Consider the following 18,081-nt stretch of genomic DNA (forward strand, 5'->3'; position numbering starts at 1 on the left):
AGTCCTCTGGAACTGATCAGCCGGTCAGCTGAGAATGCCTGTCAGGCAGCCAAGTCCAACTGTCCACTCCTCGGTCCCCCTGCCCGGAGGACTATGCAAATTTGCCTCTTTCTCTGCTTTTCCCTTCTCTTCCCCCTCCTGGCCAGCCACCCTGCATGCCTCTGGCTGTGCACTAAACACCCAGAACCTTTTGCCGAGAGCTTTTCTTAATCCCCTGGAATTCTTTATATAGGAATTAATCTCTATGCCACACTGGAAGAGCAGCAAAGAGACCGGAGATCTGGGTGGGAAGCTGATGCATATGTCTGTATGCATGTTATCTGTTTCGTTTGTGAAGGTCTAAGAGTGGTGTTGCTTTGATTTTTTTTCTTGTTTTCGTTTTATTCTCTCCTGATCGGGATTGAGCTGCTCCCTTGATCAGGACAGAGGCAACAGCAGTTGGATTAAAAAAAACCAACCCAACCTTCTGTTAGAATTTTGTAAAGGTTTTTGGGGTGAGTTCAAGCCCAGCAACATGGCTGAGCAAGGAAGTAGTGGCTTGCAGGTGCTTCTCTCTACTTTTCAGGTAAGAAGACTTCGACTAGCTGGAGAGAAATCTGATGGCTGTGCAGCTCCTTTCCCTTCCTTTCCCTCAAGGCAAACCGAGCGATTTGTCTAGTGGTGAAAACTTTGATATATTATTACACTTCCTGCATCCCAAATCAGAGGCGAGCGTTCTCTGCACTAGTCACGGTGGATGTATAAAAAAGAGGCGCTGCTACGCGGCAGGAAGTCTGCCTTCAGATCTCCCCTCCGCTACGGACTTCGCCATGCGGTTATTTTAAGATGGTTCAACCCCCCACCCCCCACCCCAGTTACACCTTAGGTACAATGCTTCTAAAATATCTCACCTAGGAGAACATCCCGTGCACCCAAAATATTTGAATATTCAGTGATGCTTTAAAACATATTATTGTTGGACTGGAGTTATGAGGGCAAGTCTTTTTTTTTTCCATCTGTTTTTCAAGCTTTGGTATCTCCAGCTTTAGAGTAAGATAAAAAAGATTTCCCACTATGTGCATGATTTTTTTTTTAAAGATAAGAACCTTGCTAAGTAGGCGACAAGTCTGGATTCAGATCTGTTTAGGGAGACAGATATCTCTCTCTCTCTCTCTCTCTCTCTCTCTCTCTCTCTCTCTCTCTCTCTCTCTCTCTCCCTCCCTCCCTCCCTCTCTCTCTCTCTCTCTGTCTCTCTTTCCCTCCCTCCATCCCTCCCTCCCCCTACATGGAAGATGGGATCTGACTTATCCTATTGTGAGGAAGTGTAATGTTTGTGTAAAGTAGAAAGGCCATCTTCAGAGAAAAGATGGAGAATTCTTTGAGAAGGAACAAGCTCTTAGGGACCATGAACCAGTTGAGGTGGATCCTCATTCAATATGGGGGAGAGGGCAGCTTTCTCAACCTCTCTTCAGGGGAGACAAGAGGAAGCTGAACACCACCAAGAATAATATCTGTAGAATGTCACTGGAGATGCCTTAGGTCCATTTGTACAACTGGAACATTGCAAAGAATTATCTATGGAAGACAACTATGGTATTTAGGATTGGATCCTAACAATCAGTAGATCGCAAATAATGGAATGTTTGCAATTTTGTGTATCTCTCTCTCTTTCTTTCTCTCTCTCTCTCTCTTTCCCTCCCCCTCCCTCCCCCCCTCTCTTGTGTGTGTTTGTGTGTGTGTGTGTGTGTGTGTATATCTATTCTTGAGTGGTTGCTTAAATCAGATATCTGTGTTTAAACATGGCAAGTGAAAGCAAAGAAAAGCGTTGGAATTCTTTGTAGTTTACCCCAGGACATTAGAAAGGGATTTAAATGTTCTCAACTGCAAACAGAAAATAAGAGTGTTTTCATCATGGGAAAATGAAGGCTTTCAATGTTTCAAAACTTCTCCAGCTGGAATATTCAGCATCCTGAGTCTTGGACAACATCATAACTTATATTAGAGGAGATCAGGGGTGGGTTTCAAATTTTTTTACTACCGGTTCTGTGGACGTGGTGTGGTGGACGTGGCATGGCTTGATGGGCGTGGCTTGGTGGGTGTGGCAGGGAAAGGATACTGCAAAATCTCCATTCCCACCTCACTCCAGGGGAAGGATACTGCAAAATCCCCATTTGCTCCCAATCAGCTGGGACCCGGGAGGTAGAGAATAGGTGGGGGCGGGGCCAGTCAGAGGTGGTGTTTACTGGTTCTCCGAACTACTCAAAATTTCTGCTACCAGTTCTCCAGAACTGGTCAGAACCTGCTGAAACCCACCTCTGGAGGAGATGCTGCAGGCCTATTGCTGGGGGAGGGTTAAGGCAAGCAAGTAGGAGAAGAAGAGTAGAAATGTTCAGGGTTAGTAGATTTCTGCCTGCAACTAATTTGGGGAAAACACAGTTGTTGAATTTAAGATTTCCTTTTGCTGAAGCAAAATCCAAGTCTTAATTAGCATCTTTTCAAAAAAAAAAATCAATTTACAAATAGGTGGATAGTATTCAGTTTAGAAATTAGGGGTATCATTCTGCCATGAATTATCATAATTCTACAGCATGGTTCCAGCATTGATTGTTAGTTACGTTGTAGAAGATTATTTTAGACAGTGCCATTAGCCTTAGACTGTGCAAAGGTGGCATTCCTTGCTTAAAAGGGAATTGTTGTTAAAAGGGAATTGAATAGCATAAAAGGGAATTGTTGCCCCTGACAGAGAAAGCTCTTCAAAGTTTGGATAAGGATGCTCTCTTGAGTTTCAACCTAGGAATATCTTCATACTGGGTGTTCTTTGAGTTTTGACCCTTCACCCTTTCAGGCCATGAGCCCAAACTCATTAGCTTTGTCTAAAGAATATAGAGAGAGAGCTGTTAGCCATTAATTAGTTATTAGTTATATAATTTAGTTATTAGTTATTAATATAGTTATATAATTAGTTATTAGGTACGCGGTGGCTCAGTGGCTAAGACGCTGAGCTTGTCCATCGAAAGGTCGGCAGTCCAGCGGTTCGAATCCCTAGCACTGCATAATGGGGTGAGCTCCCGTTACCTGTCCCAGCTTCTGCCAACCTAGCAGTTCGAAAGCACGTAAAAAATGCAAGTAGAAAAGAGGGACCACCTTTGGTGGGAAGGTAACAGCATTCCGTGCACCTTTGGCATTTAGTCATGCTGGCCATATGACCACGGAGATGTCTTGAGACAGCGCTGGCTCTTTGGCTTTGAAACGGAGATGAGCACGCCCCCTAGAGTCGGGAACGACTAGCACATATGTGCGAGGGGAACCTTTACCTTTACCTATTAGCCATAGTCACTAAATAGCACCTCTTGAAATACAACTATCTTCACCTTGATGTTGAAGTTTTTCTAGCCAACTCCTTTGTGATTGACTGATATCTTTTCAGTCAATCTGTCAATCCAGCAACGGCATAATTCTGTTTTACCTATTTAGCTTTGTCTTTTGTGTGTTTCTGTAACTTCACAGCAATTATTAAAGCATACATCTTCTAGGTGTAGAACAGAGTAATGCAACCCACAAGATGCACCTCTCTTTTGCCAAGATACATTCCAGAAAGGCAAAAAGATAGAGAACAAACACGTTTAACTGAAATCTTTTTGGGCATGAGATGCTGCCATATGCTCCATCCTTAATTATGGAGGAAAATCTGCAGTTTCTTCTTATCTACTTGTCTAATAAATCATTGGTTGTGTTTGCCCAACAGACTGAGACACAAATGAGCTAGCTATTTCTGGCAAACCCAGCCTGAACACTTTAAATTTTTAAAAATGGGATAATTCAATTAGATGATAATAATAAATAATAAAAGTGAGGTAATAATGGGTTAGTGTGTTGGCAAGCCTAGCTCACAGTCCTGGTCTGGGTTTCAGAAAGATTTCTCTTTTTGGGGGGCCATTATTATCGTTTGCCTAAAGATGTTCATGGCTGCTATTTCAGTTTCTGTTTCCTAAGATGATGATCATTTTGGAGGTGAGGTTTGGATGTCACTTGCTCGGTATGTAAATTAAAACGAAGCTGCAGTTTTAGAGTTTCAGCTCAAATTTTAAAGAGGTGTTTATATCGGCGTCGAATGATTCTCTTGACTTGCCTTTATAGCAGTGGCTGTTGATCATCCTCGTCATTATTTGCCAAAACACTCCTGAAGTAAAACTATTTTTGACACACAGTGTTTTTCTGGTGGTGACAGCATAAATTGTTCTCCAGAGGAGGCATTTTCTCCTAAGGCTGCCTGTGGCTCATGAGAAACGGTGAGAGTTGAAACCGCATTACCCAAGGAAACAAACAACAATTATATCTTTTAATTGTATGTCCGGCTTCTGCCTCTTGTTTTAAATTGCTTTCTTTTAGTGAATTTGTGGTATTGGATTGAAAGTGGCTTAAACGGCGATTCGAGTTTGGCAGTCTTAAATTAGCTGATTTTAATTGCATTGTATGCTTTTTAGTTTATGCACGAGCCATCTTAACGGGGCTTTTTGCCCAGAAAATTAATGCATGAATACTGATAATAATAACTCCTAATAAGCAAGCAAACCAACAGTTTAAGCCTGGACATTAAACTCATGACTAGCAGCTCCTGCTCATTCTATTGCCATTCTTCTGCTAAATGTGCTTTGGGAAGATGATTAGCTTCAAAAATATTGAAGAATGTGGGAAAGCAGAAAATCAACCATCGAGCTTTTATGTGGCATTAATATTGGTGTTGCATCAAAGAGTTGGATGAGATGACCTTTAAGGTGCTAAATCTATTAATCTGTAACCTTGGAAAAGCTCTATTATATGATCCAGCTGACGGCGTAAACTGATAGCAGGATAGAAAGTGCTACAAATCATTTACAGTGGTTCTGTCTTGGAAAATCTATGTCCTACCCTTCAAATACTATTTGCTTCTATTGCCAGTCAACAAGTCTGCCTTATGGATTATCTGTTTCTTTGACTTATACATTTTTAAGGTGTTTTCCATTTCAAATAGGACTGGGTGGATGTTCTTAGACAGCTGAGATCCAGGTAATTCTTCCCTTTTCAAAAATTAAAATGTTCGCACATTTAAAACAAAACAGAAATAAGACAAGCCATCTTTACTGCACATCGACCCACTCTGCCTGCACATCATTCTGAAATTTGGAATTTGAAATTTTCTTGCAGACATTTCAATACCCAACGAGGTAACATCATCAGTGTGAGGGAATGTGTGGTTTGCTCTGTGTTTACATACAGTAGGTTGCCTGCAATTGCTTGTGCAGGCGTGACTTTCTTTTTGTGCAGCTAGTTGCTTGATTAAAATATTGTTTTGGGTTACTAGTTGGATAATGAAACATCTACAGGTTCAGAGATCACCAAGGTCTCCACAGCAATGCTGAGCTCTTTTACTAGAATTACAATAACTTCAATTCAAACCAGGTGAAAGACTGGGTTCACACCAGAGGTGGGTTTCAGCAGGTTCTGACCAGTTCTGATGAACCGGTAGCGGAAATTTTGAGTAGTTCAGAGAAAAACTGTGGTAGTAGTAAAAATTCTGACTGGCCTCGCCCCCATCTATGCTCTGCCTCCCAAGTCGCAGCTGATCAGGAGGAAGTGGGGATTTTGCAGTAACCTTCACCTGGATTGGAATGGAATGGAGATTTTATAGTATCTTTCCCGTGCCATGCTCACCAAGCTGTGCCCATGAAGGCATGCCACGCCCACCCACAGAACTGGTAGTAAACAATTTTGAAACCCACCAATGGTTCACACCATAAAAAAACATGGTTTGCTTAAGCATAGTTTCTTAAACAAACCCACAGTAGCTGTGTTCACACATTACCCTGAGCCAAAACCAAGCAAACCACATTATGCCTCTGTAGACTATACAAAATAGCACAAAGTGATGTTTAATATGAGACAAGGAATATTATATGTATAACCTTTCCCACTCCCCCTCCTTAATTTTTCATTGCTGACTGCAGGCAATATTGGATATCATAATTGGTCTAACATTTGACTATTCTCAATAATTTGAATACAGTGCAAATATTCAAGCTCATTAGGACTTTATAATTTGCTAGCCCTTTTTTTGTAAGAATGTTTCCCTTCTCTTATTGTCAATGAACTTCATCATGTCCTTCCTGTCAAAGACTACTTCAGCTTCAATCGCAATAACACAAGAGCAAACAATAGATTCAAACTTAATGTTAACCGCTTCAATCTTGATTGCAGAAAATATGACTTCTGTAACAAGAGTTGTTAACGCTTGGAACTCATTACCTGACTCTGTGGTCTCTTCTCAAACTCCCAAAAGTTTTAACCAAAAACTGTCTACCATTGACCTCCCCTCATTCCTAAAAGGACTATAAGAGGACTATAAGAGGCGTGCATAAGTACACAAAAGTGCCTACCGTTCCTGTCCTATTGTTTTCTTTCATTATATGTGCTTGTATATAATGTTGTGACAAAAATAAATAAAATGCGAGGCCAGGCTGGCTGTGGGAGCTGAGCTCGTTGACGGGCACCCCGGCCATAGCTCCTTGGGAGGCCGATCAGGTGTGTGGCTGCGGCAAAGCGTCAGGCTCTTCTCCAGGGTCCTCCCTTCCCCTTGGGGGCAGCTGAGCCATCGCTCTTTTGTGGCGTTTCTGTCCCCGGAGCATCCCGAGGCCGAGTTCGCCTTCAATCCAAAGGACAGCATCACTGCTCCCACTGAGAGCAATGTTCTTCACATTATAGGTGAGTTAGAAATACACACAGTAATCATGTGTCAATATGTCACCTCTTGTGTGTGGCCCGGGCCTTTGCTTATTTTTCTGTATTTGGCCCTCCCCAAAAAAACTTTGGACACCCTTGTACTACACAATTTTAAGATAGAATAACAGAGTTGGAAGGGACCTTGTTGGCTATCTAGTCCAACCTCCCCTCCGCCCCAGTAGGAGACCCTATACCTATGATGGCGAATCAGTGGCACACGTGGCCAAAGTAGCACATGAAGCCATGTCTCCCGGCATGCGCGGCCTTGCCTGTTTGTTTTCCAGGTTTCTGGCACACATGCATGGTCAACAATCAGCTGTTCTTTGCACGCATGGCCAGCTAATCGTTGGGCATGCCTGCATGCTAGAACCCAGAAGTTTGGCTTTTCTGAAGCTTGATTCCTTTGCGTGCACGGCAGTGCTGAAAACTGGTGTGTGTACATGTGCCCGGTCAGCTGATCATCAGGCACGCATGCACGCTAGAACCAGGAAGTTTGGCTTTTCCAGAGCGCGGCCCTGATAAGCGCATGCACAACATTTCCGCACGACCTTTTCGGCACTCAGTTTTTGTGGGAGCAATTGTGGGAGCTTCATCACTGGAAGCTTTCAAGAACTAGTCTGTCATCGACAACTATTGTGTAGTTAGTTTTGGGCTGCATCGTTCTGGATGCTAAGAGTAGAGCAGTAAGGGCAATAACTTTCACGCCAAATGAAACACTAAAGCTAAGGCAAGACAAAACTCAATTTCTTTATGTAATAAACATTTACTTGATTCTGAGTAATCGATGAGAAGGATAGCAATAGCAATTAGACTTATATTCCACACAATAGTGCTTTATAGCATTCACTGAGTGATTTACGATGTCAGCATATTGCCCCCCCCCACACCCAACAATCTGTGTCCCCATTTTCCTGACCTTGGAAAACTGGAAGGCTGAGTCAACCTTGAGTTCCTCAGTATCGAACTCCAGGCTCTGGCACAGTTTGCCTGCTCTACTGCTTTCTAACCACTGAGCCAGCAGCATTTTCAAGATAGGGAAATATCTCAGCTCAGCTTAATGCTGAGCTAAACCCCACCGTGTATTTCCTTGATTCTCCTCTCCTCAAAGTTGGGATTTTTCTGCCTTATTTTTCAGCATCTTGAGTGATTTCTCAAATGTCTTATCATGTTTTTGAGCAATTTTGGTTGGAAGTAGCAGGGAACCCCACTATTAGCAGTAGTTTACCTTGCTGCCTTTTAGCTAAATCTCTCCAATGGGAAAATTTTCTTCTCCCGAGATTGAATAAAAGGGAGAGAAGCCAGGGAGTCTTTAGACCATTTGAGAGGAGACAATGGAGTAATAGACAAAGTTCTTACCCCACATTTACTTCAGCCACTTGATGCCCAGGATAAGTATAAAAATCCTACCCCACCAGTGGTGGGATTCAAATAATTTAACAACCAGATTCTCTGTCCTAATGACTGGCTGGGTGGGCGTGACCAGGGGTGTGTGACAGGCAGCACTCAGCTTCCTATATCCCCCTGGGAGCAAAAACAGGCTGCAGGGGGATGGGCGGACACACCGCACCCCCATGCCCTGTTTTGGGCCCAATAGGCCTCCCTGCAGCCTCCTGGGAGAGAAAACGCGACTCCCTGCACTTACCTGGGAGCCAAAATGGGGTATGTGGGGACTCCTGGAAGGGGCGGAAAGGGGAGGGGGTGGGGCCAGCCAGCAATTTAACTACCAGTTCGCCAAAACCAGCCCAAACCGGCTGAATCCCACCACTGCACCCCACCCCCTGACATATAATTATTGATATTCTCTTTCCCAGCAAAGGGAAAGAGATCGGCGTTTCTAAAAATACAGATGAAAATTTCAGCATGGTTCTAGACTGTAAAGCCTGGCTTTCTTGAGTCAAATAAATGAGTTCTTGTATATCAGTTTGTATTCCATGTAAGACTCAGGGGCAAATTTCAAGTGGTCTAATAAGAGTTGCTTGCAAAGCTCTGCTGGATCATGCGTAGGACAGTCTCTTCCACCTGCTACATGTTTTCTGACATGTTTTCATTTCACATCCCTGGCTCATTTCTTTGCTTGAGTAAAAAAAAAGAAAAAAAACTTTGCTTAAAAGAGATGTTGCATTCAGTCAGATCTTCATTTTATTAGAACAGAGCTTCACGTGCTGCTTTGTTGGATAAAGGTCTTTCATTTAAAGGACAGCCAAAAGTTTAATGAGAAAGAATTAAGAACTTTAAATGACTGTGCCCTCTCTCTGGCATACCAATGGCTTCTCACAAAAACTTCCATTATATTTTCAAAGCCTAAGTTCTCTCTTGATATTGAGAGATTTGCATCTTTCTGCACTGTCATGCATGAGGTGGCATGCAGAGAGGAAACACTGTTTAAAATGTTTCATCATAACGATAGAAGTTCCATTACTGTGACGAACTGACCAGCGGGCTCGATCTTAAATTGTTGACCATAGAGCCATGGAGGCATAGAGTTGAGGGACTTTGAAGTATTGAATGGGGCATTGCATGTTTGATCTAGAATTCAGAACTCTTTAAAACTCTTGTTAATGACTTGGATGAACAGTGGAAGGAATAGTGATGACACTACAAAATTGGTTAGGCAGTTGGTTGGGGTTCATTTAATTTAGAATCTTCTGAATCTAATTTTGGATAAATTAAGCTTGCAGTTTATTAAATTAAAATGAACAAGTCAAATGGCCCTTTCTTGGGGTTGCTACAAAATAGGCTGGCTAGCCACTTGTGGACCCTACCAACCCAGTTCAATATGAGGTAGGAGCAGGACCATAGACCGTATGTACAAACCCAGAGTTTTCATATGATAAAGAAGGATTACAACCCCAAGTTTGCATAGATTGGGATGACCTATAAATAAATAACTCTCCTTTTCAATGTGTGGGAAGGAAAATCCATCTGGCTCAGTTTCAAGCTGGGAGAAAGACACTGGAAACATGGAGGCTGATTGGAAAGATGGTTTATTGATGAAGCAGAACCACATGGGTTTGTGGTCCTGGTGCAACTGACCAAATGGAGTTGAGAATGGGTGGTTTTTGTACCAACTTTTGGGCTTTGTATTTGAGTTTCCTGTTCCTGTGCAAGAACGTGTCCTCTAATATTCTATTGGCTGTTGTCAGATTCCTACGGGGTCATGTAGGGGTCATAGCTGGCTCTATAGGCAAAAGAGGAAATGCAAAATCCTAGGTGCTTGTCTGAGCTCAACCTCTGGTTTATTGTTTATCTGAGCTCCCAGGTTTCTGTGACTTTGAACTGTTGGGGTGATAGTGTAATGAAGGGGGCTTTGGACTGCTCTAGGCTGCTTCTAATCCTACCATTCTGCCTTTGTTTCAAAATATCTTATCTTGAATGGATTACCAAATCTGCATTTCTAAAAGGGGGCCTCCTCGCCTTCTGCTCTGGGACAGGGAGACTGGGGCTGGTTTCTGAATAGGCTGGCCCAATCTTTCTTAATGGGCATAAAATAACTGCCAGGGGCTATTAAGAAAGATTGAGTCTGCTTCCTGCCTCTAAAAAAAACATGTTTCTCCGTTTCTCATTTAGGGAAATATAAAATTCTTTTTAAAATATCCCTCAACAAAATATTTCATTCATCTAGGAGGGTGTGTATGGCTTCCCACAATAGCTTTGGGGTCCTTCCTATTTGTCCTTCTTGTTGGACTTTAATCTGTTTGTTCAGATCTTCAAAGATGAGAGGATAATTTCCCAAACTGGCTCAACATTTTCCAGGCCAAAAACTGTTCTTGGCCTTTGGGTGGGGTACTAGGGGATGTAGTTAAAAAAAAAAAGAGAGAGAGAAAAGAGTAGCTCAGGACAAAATTTGATTTCATTTAATTAACCTTTAAATTGAGTTGAAAATGATTCAGTATAGTTCGTATGATGCAATTCATACGGCATGAAGAATTAGGACCACAGGATAAGTTCCAGTTAATTTATTGCTCATCCTATACACAAGAATCTAGTCAGTGGTCAATGCTAAATTGGTGCTATATAAGAGTAATCGGAATTCAAGGGGGATTGGATTTAGATCGCTTGTGGCAATGTTATGACTCCAAACTGATTGCTCTCTTGACTCTGCCCCCAGGCTCTGCCTGTCCTTATACATTATAGGTCCTACTTCATCATATTAAAAATTAGTATTAGATAAAAAGTTCAGGAAAAGCTTTGGGAACAATCCAGAAGTGTATAGCCACACATGTCTATCATAAATGGAACACTTCGACTTGGCAGAAAGCAATTTCCTTTGTCCTTTATCTCTATATTAAGAATGGGTGAATTTGACATCCAGCTCCAAAAAGTATTGACTTGCAAATACTCAGCCAATGCAGCGGCTCTTTAAACTTTTAACACTTTGTAGCCCTTTTCTTAGGGTTTTTTGGTTTTTTTTTTGGGGGGGATAACATTCACAATTGAGATTAATCAAAGTTTAATTCTTAGGCAATTTATTCATTGAATATTTTAAAGCCGCTTCCTCCAACAGGGAACCCTATAATGCGAACTTGCAAAGTTGTTTTAATGGAGTCACAGTTCTGAAATAGTTGAATTGAAACCATGCCTAAGAAAGGGTTAGCTTTAGGAATGACTTATAAAAATAATTTGCTGCCATGAGAAATGACATTGAAAAAACCTGGTTAACAGCCACTGGGTGGAAAACAATATATCTCGAATAGATAGCAGAACAACAAGGCCCCAGTAGAAATGAGGTCCATATAAAGATACAACTACGTTAACCAACTACATTAAAGAAGAAGAGAGCAAATGAACAATAAGAGCAAATTTTAAAGTGAAATATCTGATAAGCAACCCATTATGAAATAAAAGCTTTGCCCTGGAGAGAAAATTAGATTTCTTCCTTTTGAGGGAATACTTAAGCCATAAATGGGGGAGGGGGGGAGGGGAGGCACTTACAAAGGGGCAGGTGTTTTGATTTCTTTCCGCTTTCCTCGATTCTCTCACTATTCCTATTTGATGAGAGCCCCTTTTAAAGTTATGCAGTAATGTGTTTTGTGACAAGTTCTGCAAAATAAAATGTGTGATTAGAAATGCATTAGGATTGGATGGAAGGGGGAGGGGAAAGAGAAATAAAGAAGCAGTACAAAAAGCAATTCAGAGACGGTTGGATGGAGTTTGCATAAAGACACTAATTTGTTCCTTATTGTTAAAGACCACCCATACGTTAGAGAGGCTGGAGGAAAGAGCCTCCAGTTTACAAGAATGGATATAGAAACATTGAAATTAATAACGTCTTAACTGCTGGGACAATCAGAACACCAAGGAGATGATATACTACAACGTATATTTTCTAAAAAAACACTGATGTCAAGGTTCCAGAAAAACCTCTTCTGCATAAAAAAAACTCAGAAGCCATTGTCTTTCAGAGTTCTTTACTAGCATGAGGAAACTGGCACACGATGAGTGAAATTCAAAAACTGAATTTCCGGATTCTTTTCCCAGTTATACAAACCCCAAGAGTCCCACCCCCCTGACCCCTTTGCTGGTCACATGGTCCCACGTTCTCCCAGTTCATTCGAATATCTTCTCGCCACTCTTCCTGCAGATGTGAACACCATCCGACCTTGACCGCTTGAAGAATATCACCATACCCCTCAGCCCCCCTTCCTCCCCTCAGGGGAAAAATGTGGCAGCGTCTGGAACCCTAAAGTCTAGTATGGTTTCCAGTCCTGACAACTGGAACATGGACTAGAACAGTGATGGCGAACCTTTTATCCACTGAGTGTCCAAATTGTATGTGCACGCATGCTCACACTGAAAGGTGCTCATGAGCGCAAACGCACATGCATGCGTGGACACCAGAGGTGGGTTTCAGCAGTTTCTGTCCAGTTCTGGAGAAGCGGTAGCAGAAATTTTGAGTAGTTCGGAGAACCGGTAGTAAAAATTCTGACTGGCCCTGCCCCCTTCTATTCTCTGCCTCCGAGTCTCCCAGCCGATCGGGGAAGGAAATGGGGATTTTGCAGTAATCTTCCCCTGGATTGGGGTAGGGAATGGAGATTTTACATTCTCCATGCCACGCCCACCAAGCCACACCCACCAAGCCATGCCATGCCCACCAAGCCACACCCACAGAACCGGTAGTAAAAAAAAATTGAAACCCAACACTGGTGGACACGTGTGCATATCAGGGGTGAAATGCACTTACCTTCGCTACCGGATCGCAAATGTGAGTGTGCGCATGTACTCGCTACGCTCGCACCTCCTCTACACATGCGCAGAGCAGAGGGTCAAAAACAGGATGTGATGACATCCGGGCTGATGGGTGGAGCCTCCCGCCACCGGCCGTACCGGATCACACGATTCGGATAGATCTAGTTGAATTTCACCACTGGTGCATATGCAGCAGAGACCCGAAGACCAGCTGGCTAGCGGGAGGCAGGGCATCCCAATACCGGCAACACAGCAAGAGGTAAGATCTTTTTTCTTTTGTGAGCTTCTCTTTCGTCATTTGCAGGGAAACAGAAGCTCACAAAATAAACGCCACGGAGATCCGACCTGGGGCGACGGCGTGCATGCCAGCAGAGAGGGCTCTGCGTGCCACCTCTGGTACGCGTGCCGTAGGTTCGCCTTCACGGGACTAGAACATAGAACAAACAAACAAACCAAATAAATAAACTAAAACTGTCTGATTCATTATGGCTTATTGAATTATCTGCAGTTATCTGAATTTTGTTGTAACCCAGGCCCAAGTAGGTAGTAATAAACTTAGTCCGTGGAAAAACAAACTTTATTCTAACAGCTGGGAATTACTTCATTCCCAGCATCGTTCAATTCAAAGTAAAACAAATGCCTCCCAACACAAATTCCTCAGTTATCTCATAAACCTTAGTCCAATTAGGCAAATTACCAATGGCCCTTCCTGGCAAATGTCCAGAAGCCACAAAAACAAAGACGTATATGAAGCAGAAGACGCAGCTACAACGTTGTTTTCCGGCAAAGCTGAAATGCCAGTGCTGGTCTGTTTTGAGCCTTATGGGAGGGGCCAATCATCTCTTGGCCCTACTCCCGAGTTGTCATCTCTGCTTGAGCTGCTCTTGCCTTCTGGCAGCTCTTCTCATGCATGCATTAGGAACAGGGTCCTCCTGTTCCTTTGCCTCACTACTGTCAGCCTCTGAAGGCTCTGGAGTCCGCACCTCACTTCCCAATGGCCCTGGCCTCACCTCAGCCTCATCGCTGTCCGACTCGGTTGCCAGCTCCATAGGCTGCTGACTGACCACAGCAAGTTTGGCCAAGGCACTCTATATAAAGCATTGTCTGCAAAGCACAAGTGTCTGAGTTTCATATGAAAGTATACGCCAAAACTAAGCAAAACAAGTTATCTGGCTTAACATGTACACCATGCTAAAGAGACTAGATGAAACAGGGTCTCCAAGCTCTTTTTGATTTTTTTCAACTGATACAAAAAATTGGCTAGAACTGGGCAGCCAGTCCATTTAAACACACTAACAAACACAAGTTGAAGAATACTTTAAATGCCGCCTGCCTGTTTTGTGGATTAAAATGGCACAGAATAGCCATGAGATAAACTGCTAAGTAGGAAGAAGACTGAGCCACAATTGCACTGGTAGATTTGTAGATTTGTTACCCCTGGAAAGATTTTTGATTAACAATGAAAATAAGGAGTCAATGTCTTCTTTTCTTTTTCCACAACTAGGCTGCAGGAACAAGGAAAGCTTTAAGGATTTAATATGGAAGGATAGTGAATTCATCAGTGATGCTCAGGGCTTGGTTCCCCATGGAAGCATATGCTCAGACACGTTTTTTCTTAGTGCTTAATACATTTCCACCTGAGCTAGTATTTTGCACTAGAGCCTTGGAGAGTTTGCAGCTCTCATGGTAAATCCCCCATGCATTAAATATACCCACCCCTAATACAGCTTCATCTAACACATGATGTATTCTGGACTCAGTGTAGATACAGTATTTAGCACAGAAAGTCAACACCATCAGCATTCATAGTAGCGGTGGGATTCAAATGTTTTTACTACCGGTTCTGTGTGGGCATGGCATGGCTTGGTAGGCGTGGCAGGGGAAGGATACTGCAAAATCCCCATTCCCTCCCCACTCCAGGGGAAGGATACTGCAAAATCCCCATTTCCTCCTGATCAGCTGGGAGACAGAGAATAGATCGGGGTGGGGCCAGTCAGAGGTGGAATTTACCGGTTCTGTGAATTACTCAAAATTTCCACTACCGGTTCTCCAGAACTGGTCAGAACCTTCTGAAACCCACCTCTGATTCAAAGCCCTTATAGAGGTAAGAAGCTGGTTACCTTTCTCAAGCACCCCCTAAGCTAAAATGTGAGAGAGGAAAGAAAAGTGGCAGAGCTAAATTGGGGGAAAGATGCATTTATTTAAAAGTTTAAAGCTTGATGATAGACATAGTTGCAATAGAGGATGGGAAGCCATCAACTGAACAGAAACATTAAACTGTGGGATACTTGGTATTCTCTGAACTTGGTGGTATTTTTGCAGATGTTATATTACTCAAACTAGGAAATATCATCAATGCAGCAGGTGTTACCTAGTTTGGGTAATTAAATATCCACAAGTTCACAGAGCACCAAGGATCCCTCATTTCAGGGGTGAAATGCTCCCGGTTCGGACTGGATGGCGCGATCCGGTAGCGATGGGGGCGGGTAGTTCGGAGAACCTGTAGCAAAAATCCCTGCCCCCCCCTCATGCCTCGCTGCTCCTCTTCTCTATCCCTGAAGCCCTCGGTGGTGATATAGCTGCAAACAGCTTTAAATGACTGCCGCGGCGCTTCAAAGGGCCACACTACAGCTGATCAGAGCTGTAGGCAGCTAGTAGACCTGTGCCTCTATTTTTAAAGAAGGTAGACTGGTGCGCTCCCAAGTTTTGTATACGTTATTATTTTTATTATTTATTATTATTGGCCATGCCCATTCAGTCACCTGACCACCAAGCCTTGCCCACCAATTAAGCCACGCCCATAGAACAGGTAGGGAAATTTTTTAGATTTCACCCCTGCCTCATTTCAACCCTTCAAATCTTCTTGATTGCTACATTTAAGCTGCCTCCAACTTTCTTTCTTTTCCCCCACCCCCTTGAAGGAAGCATTTATGACGAACTCTGAAAATGTTCACAAAACTCTGCAGTCGCTACTTCTTAAAACTCCTTCCCACCAGCAAACATTCTTACAATGCAACCTTTCTATTTGGACGGCCCAATTATGGGATGGATGAGCGAAACAGGGATTATCGGTCAGTATTGACATTTGGTCATGCGTAAAATGATCTTTTGTTGATCGAGCAAGTCAAGGGGAAAAAAAAAACCCTTGCCAATTATGAATCGTATTCTGGAAATGTCTCTTTAGGTGAACAATGTACAGTCTGAGGGTTATACGATCCTCTTCAGCTGCGAACACTTTTCGTGCAGGATTAAACCTGTTACTTAATATGTCTGGAGAAGGTCTTCGGAGCCTTCTTTCACCACTTTAAATATGGCCCCTCGCATTGATCTGGCCTACTTTTGCAAAAGAGATCTGATAGGGTGACAGGCACATTGCTTGATTACAGGGGTGGAGGAAAAAACGGCCTTGCATTTCTTTAGACCAGGGGTAGTCAACCTTTTTATACCTACCGCCCACTTTTGTATCTCTGTTAGTAGTAAAATTTTCTAACTGCCCACTGGTTCCACAGTAATGTGCCGTGTATTGTTGTCTGCGCATGCTTCTTGCACATCGTGGATTGGGTTCGGGGGGGGCCGCCGGCTACCAGCTCTGCTTGTCTGTTACAGCTGGGTGGTGTGGGGGGAGATGCGCGAGCTATTCTGGGACGAGGCTCTTTTGTTTGCGGTCGCACTAGAGCATCATCTAGTTTCACGTACGTAACGTGAACTAAACTTATGCGCGGGCGATACAAATAGTATATTTTCAGAAATTTAAATTGTCACGGGGAATTTTATGAAAACCTAATGAAAATGTTTTTAAATAATGCTATGAATATTTTTTTTTAAAATCAATTAAATTAAAAAAAAAGGAAAGTGCTTCAGTATCGGACAAAACCTCTACCGCCCACCATGGAAGCTGGAACGCCCACTAATGGGTGGTAGGGACCAGGTTAACTATCACTGCTTTAGACTGATCAGTAGGAAAGGAGGCATGAGAATACAGAAATTCAAATTTGGGTGGGAATTGCTACATATCTGAAGAGCTGTTCTCTTGGGATCAGTATAGACCAGACCAATTTTAAAACATCGATCTAGATTGAGAAGTAAGCAATAAATAACCAGGGGTGAAATGCTCCCGGTTCGGACTGGATCGCTTGATCCGGTAGCGATGGTGATGGGTGCTTCAGAGAACAGATAGCAAAAATCCCTGCCGCCCCTTCCCCCCGCATGCCCAGCTGAGCTGTGCGATCATCAAATGTTTTTTTTTTTTTTACTTTTAAAAGCATTTTTTCTTTGGCCGAAAAAATGCTTTTAAAAGTAAAAAAAAATGCCTCTGATGATCGCGCAGCTCAGCTGGGATTGTCAGGACCCTTTCAAAGCATCTTTTCTAGAATAGAATAGAATAGAATAGAATAGAATAGAATAGAATAGAATAGAATAGAATAGAATAGAATTTATTGGCCAAGTTGATTGATTGGACACACAAGGAATTTGTCTTGGTGCATATGCTTTCAGTGTACATAAAAGAAAAGATACGTTCATCAAGGTACGACATTTACAACACAAGCTCTTCGGCCAAAGAGACTGTTAAAAAAAAAGCTTTTGAAAAGTTCTGGCGATCAGGCAACTCAATTGAGATTGTTGGAACCCCTTCAAAGCATTTTTTCTACAAGCTCTTCGGCTTTTAAAAGTAAAAAAAAAAAGTTGGCCACGCCCACCCAGTCACATTACCCTCCCCCTACCAAGCCACACCCACAAAACCAGTAGTAAAAAATTTTACATTTCACCCCTGTAAATAACGAAATGAAAAATCCCGATGACATTAAACATCTTTCAGACCAATGTGGTAAGGATTTCATACTGTCTTTTTTTGGCAAGAATAAGAAAAGGTTTTCCCAAAGGTGCTTTTTTTTTAAAAGAGGCAACTGGACTTCCTGGTTTTTCTTGGAAGACATTTCTCTTCTCATCCAAGAAGCTTCTTCAGTTCGGAAGAAGAAGCTTCTTGGATGAGAAGCGAAATGTCTTCAAGCAAAAACAAAGCTGGCTGAGGAACTCTGGGAGTTGAAGTCCACAAGTCTTAAAGTTGCCAAGGTTGGAGACCCCTGCATTAGAGAAATAGCTGTGTCTGAGAAAGGAATTGGTTGGCTGAGAACTTCAGTGGTGGTAACTTTAATGGTGGCC

At 42.7% G+C, this 18,081-nt stretch overlaps 1 protein-coding gene across 1 annotated transcript in view; it reads left to right on the forward strand.

Annotated features, from left to right (window-relative positions):
* The first annotated feature begins 279 nt into the window (after nucleotides 1-279).
* The window catches only part of AGBL1 (AGBL carboxypeptidase 1), a 471,358-nt gene continuing 453,556 nt past the window's right edge, over nucleotides 280-18,081 (forward strand). The window contains exon 1 of the mRNA XM_058156548.1: nucleotides 280-565. Coding sequence (XP_058012531.1) covers nucleotides 515-565 — 51 coding nt within the window. The 5' untranslated portion in view covers nucleotides 280-514. The remainder of the gene's footprint in view (nucleotides 566-18,081) is intronic.

The sequence above is a fragment of the Ahaetulla prasina genome, chromosome 13, assembly GCF_028640845.1.
Source record: "Ahaetulla prasina isolate Xishuangbanna chromosome 13, ASM2864084v1, whole genome shotgun sequence".
In the NCBI taxonomy this organism is placed as follows: Eukaryota; Metazoa; Chordata; class Lepidosauria; order Squamata; family Colubridae; genus Ahaetulla; species Ahaetulla prasina.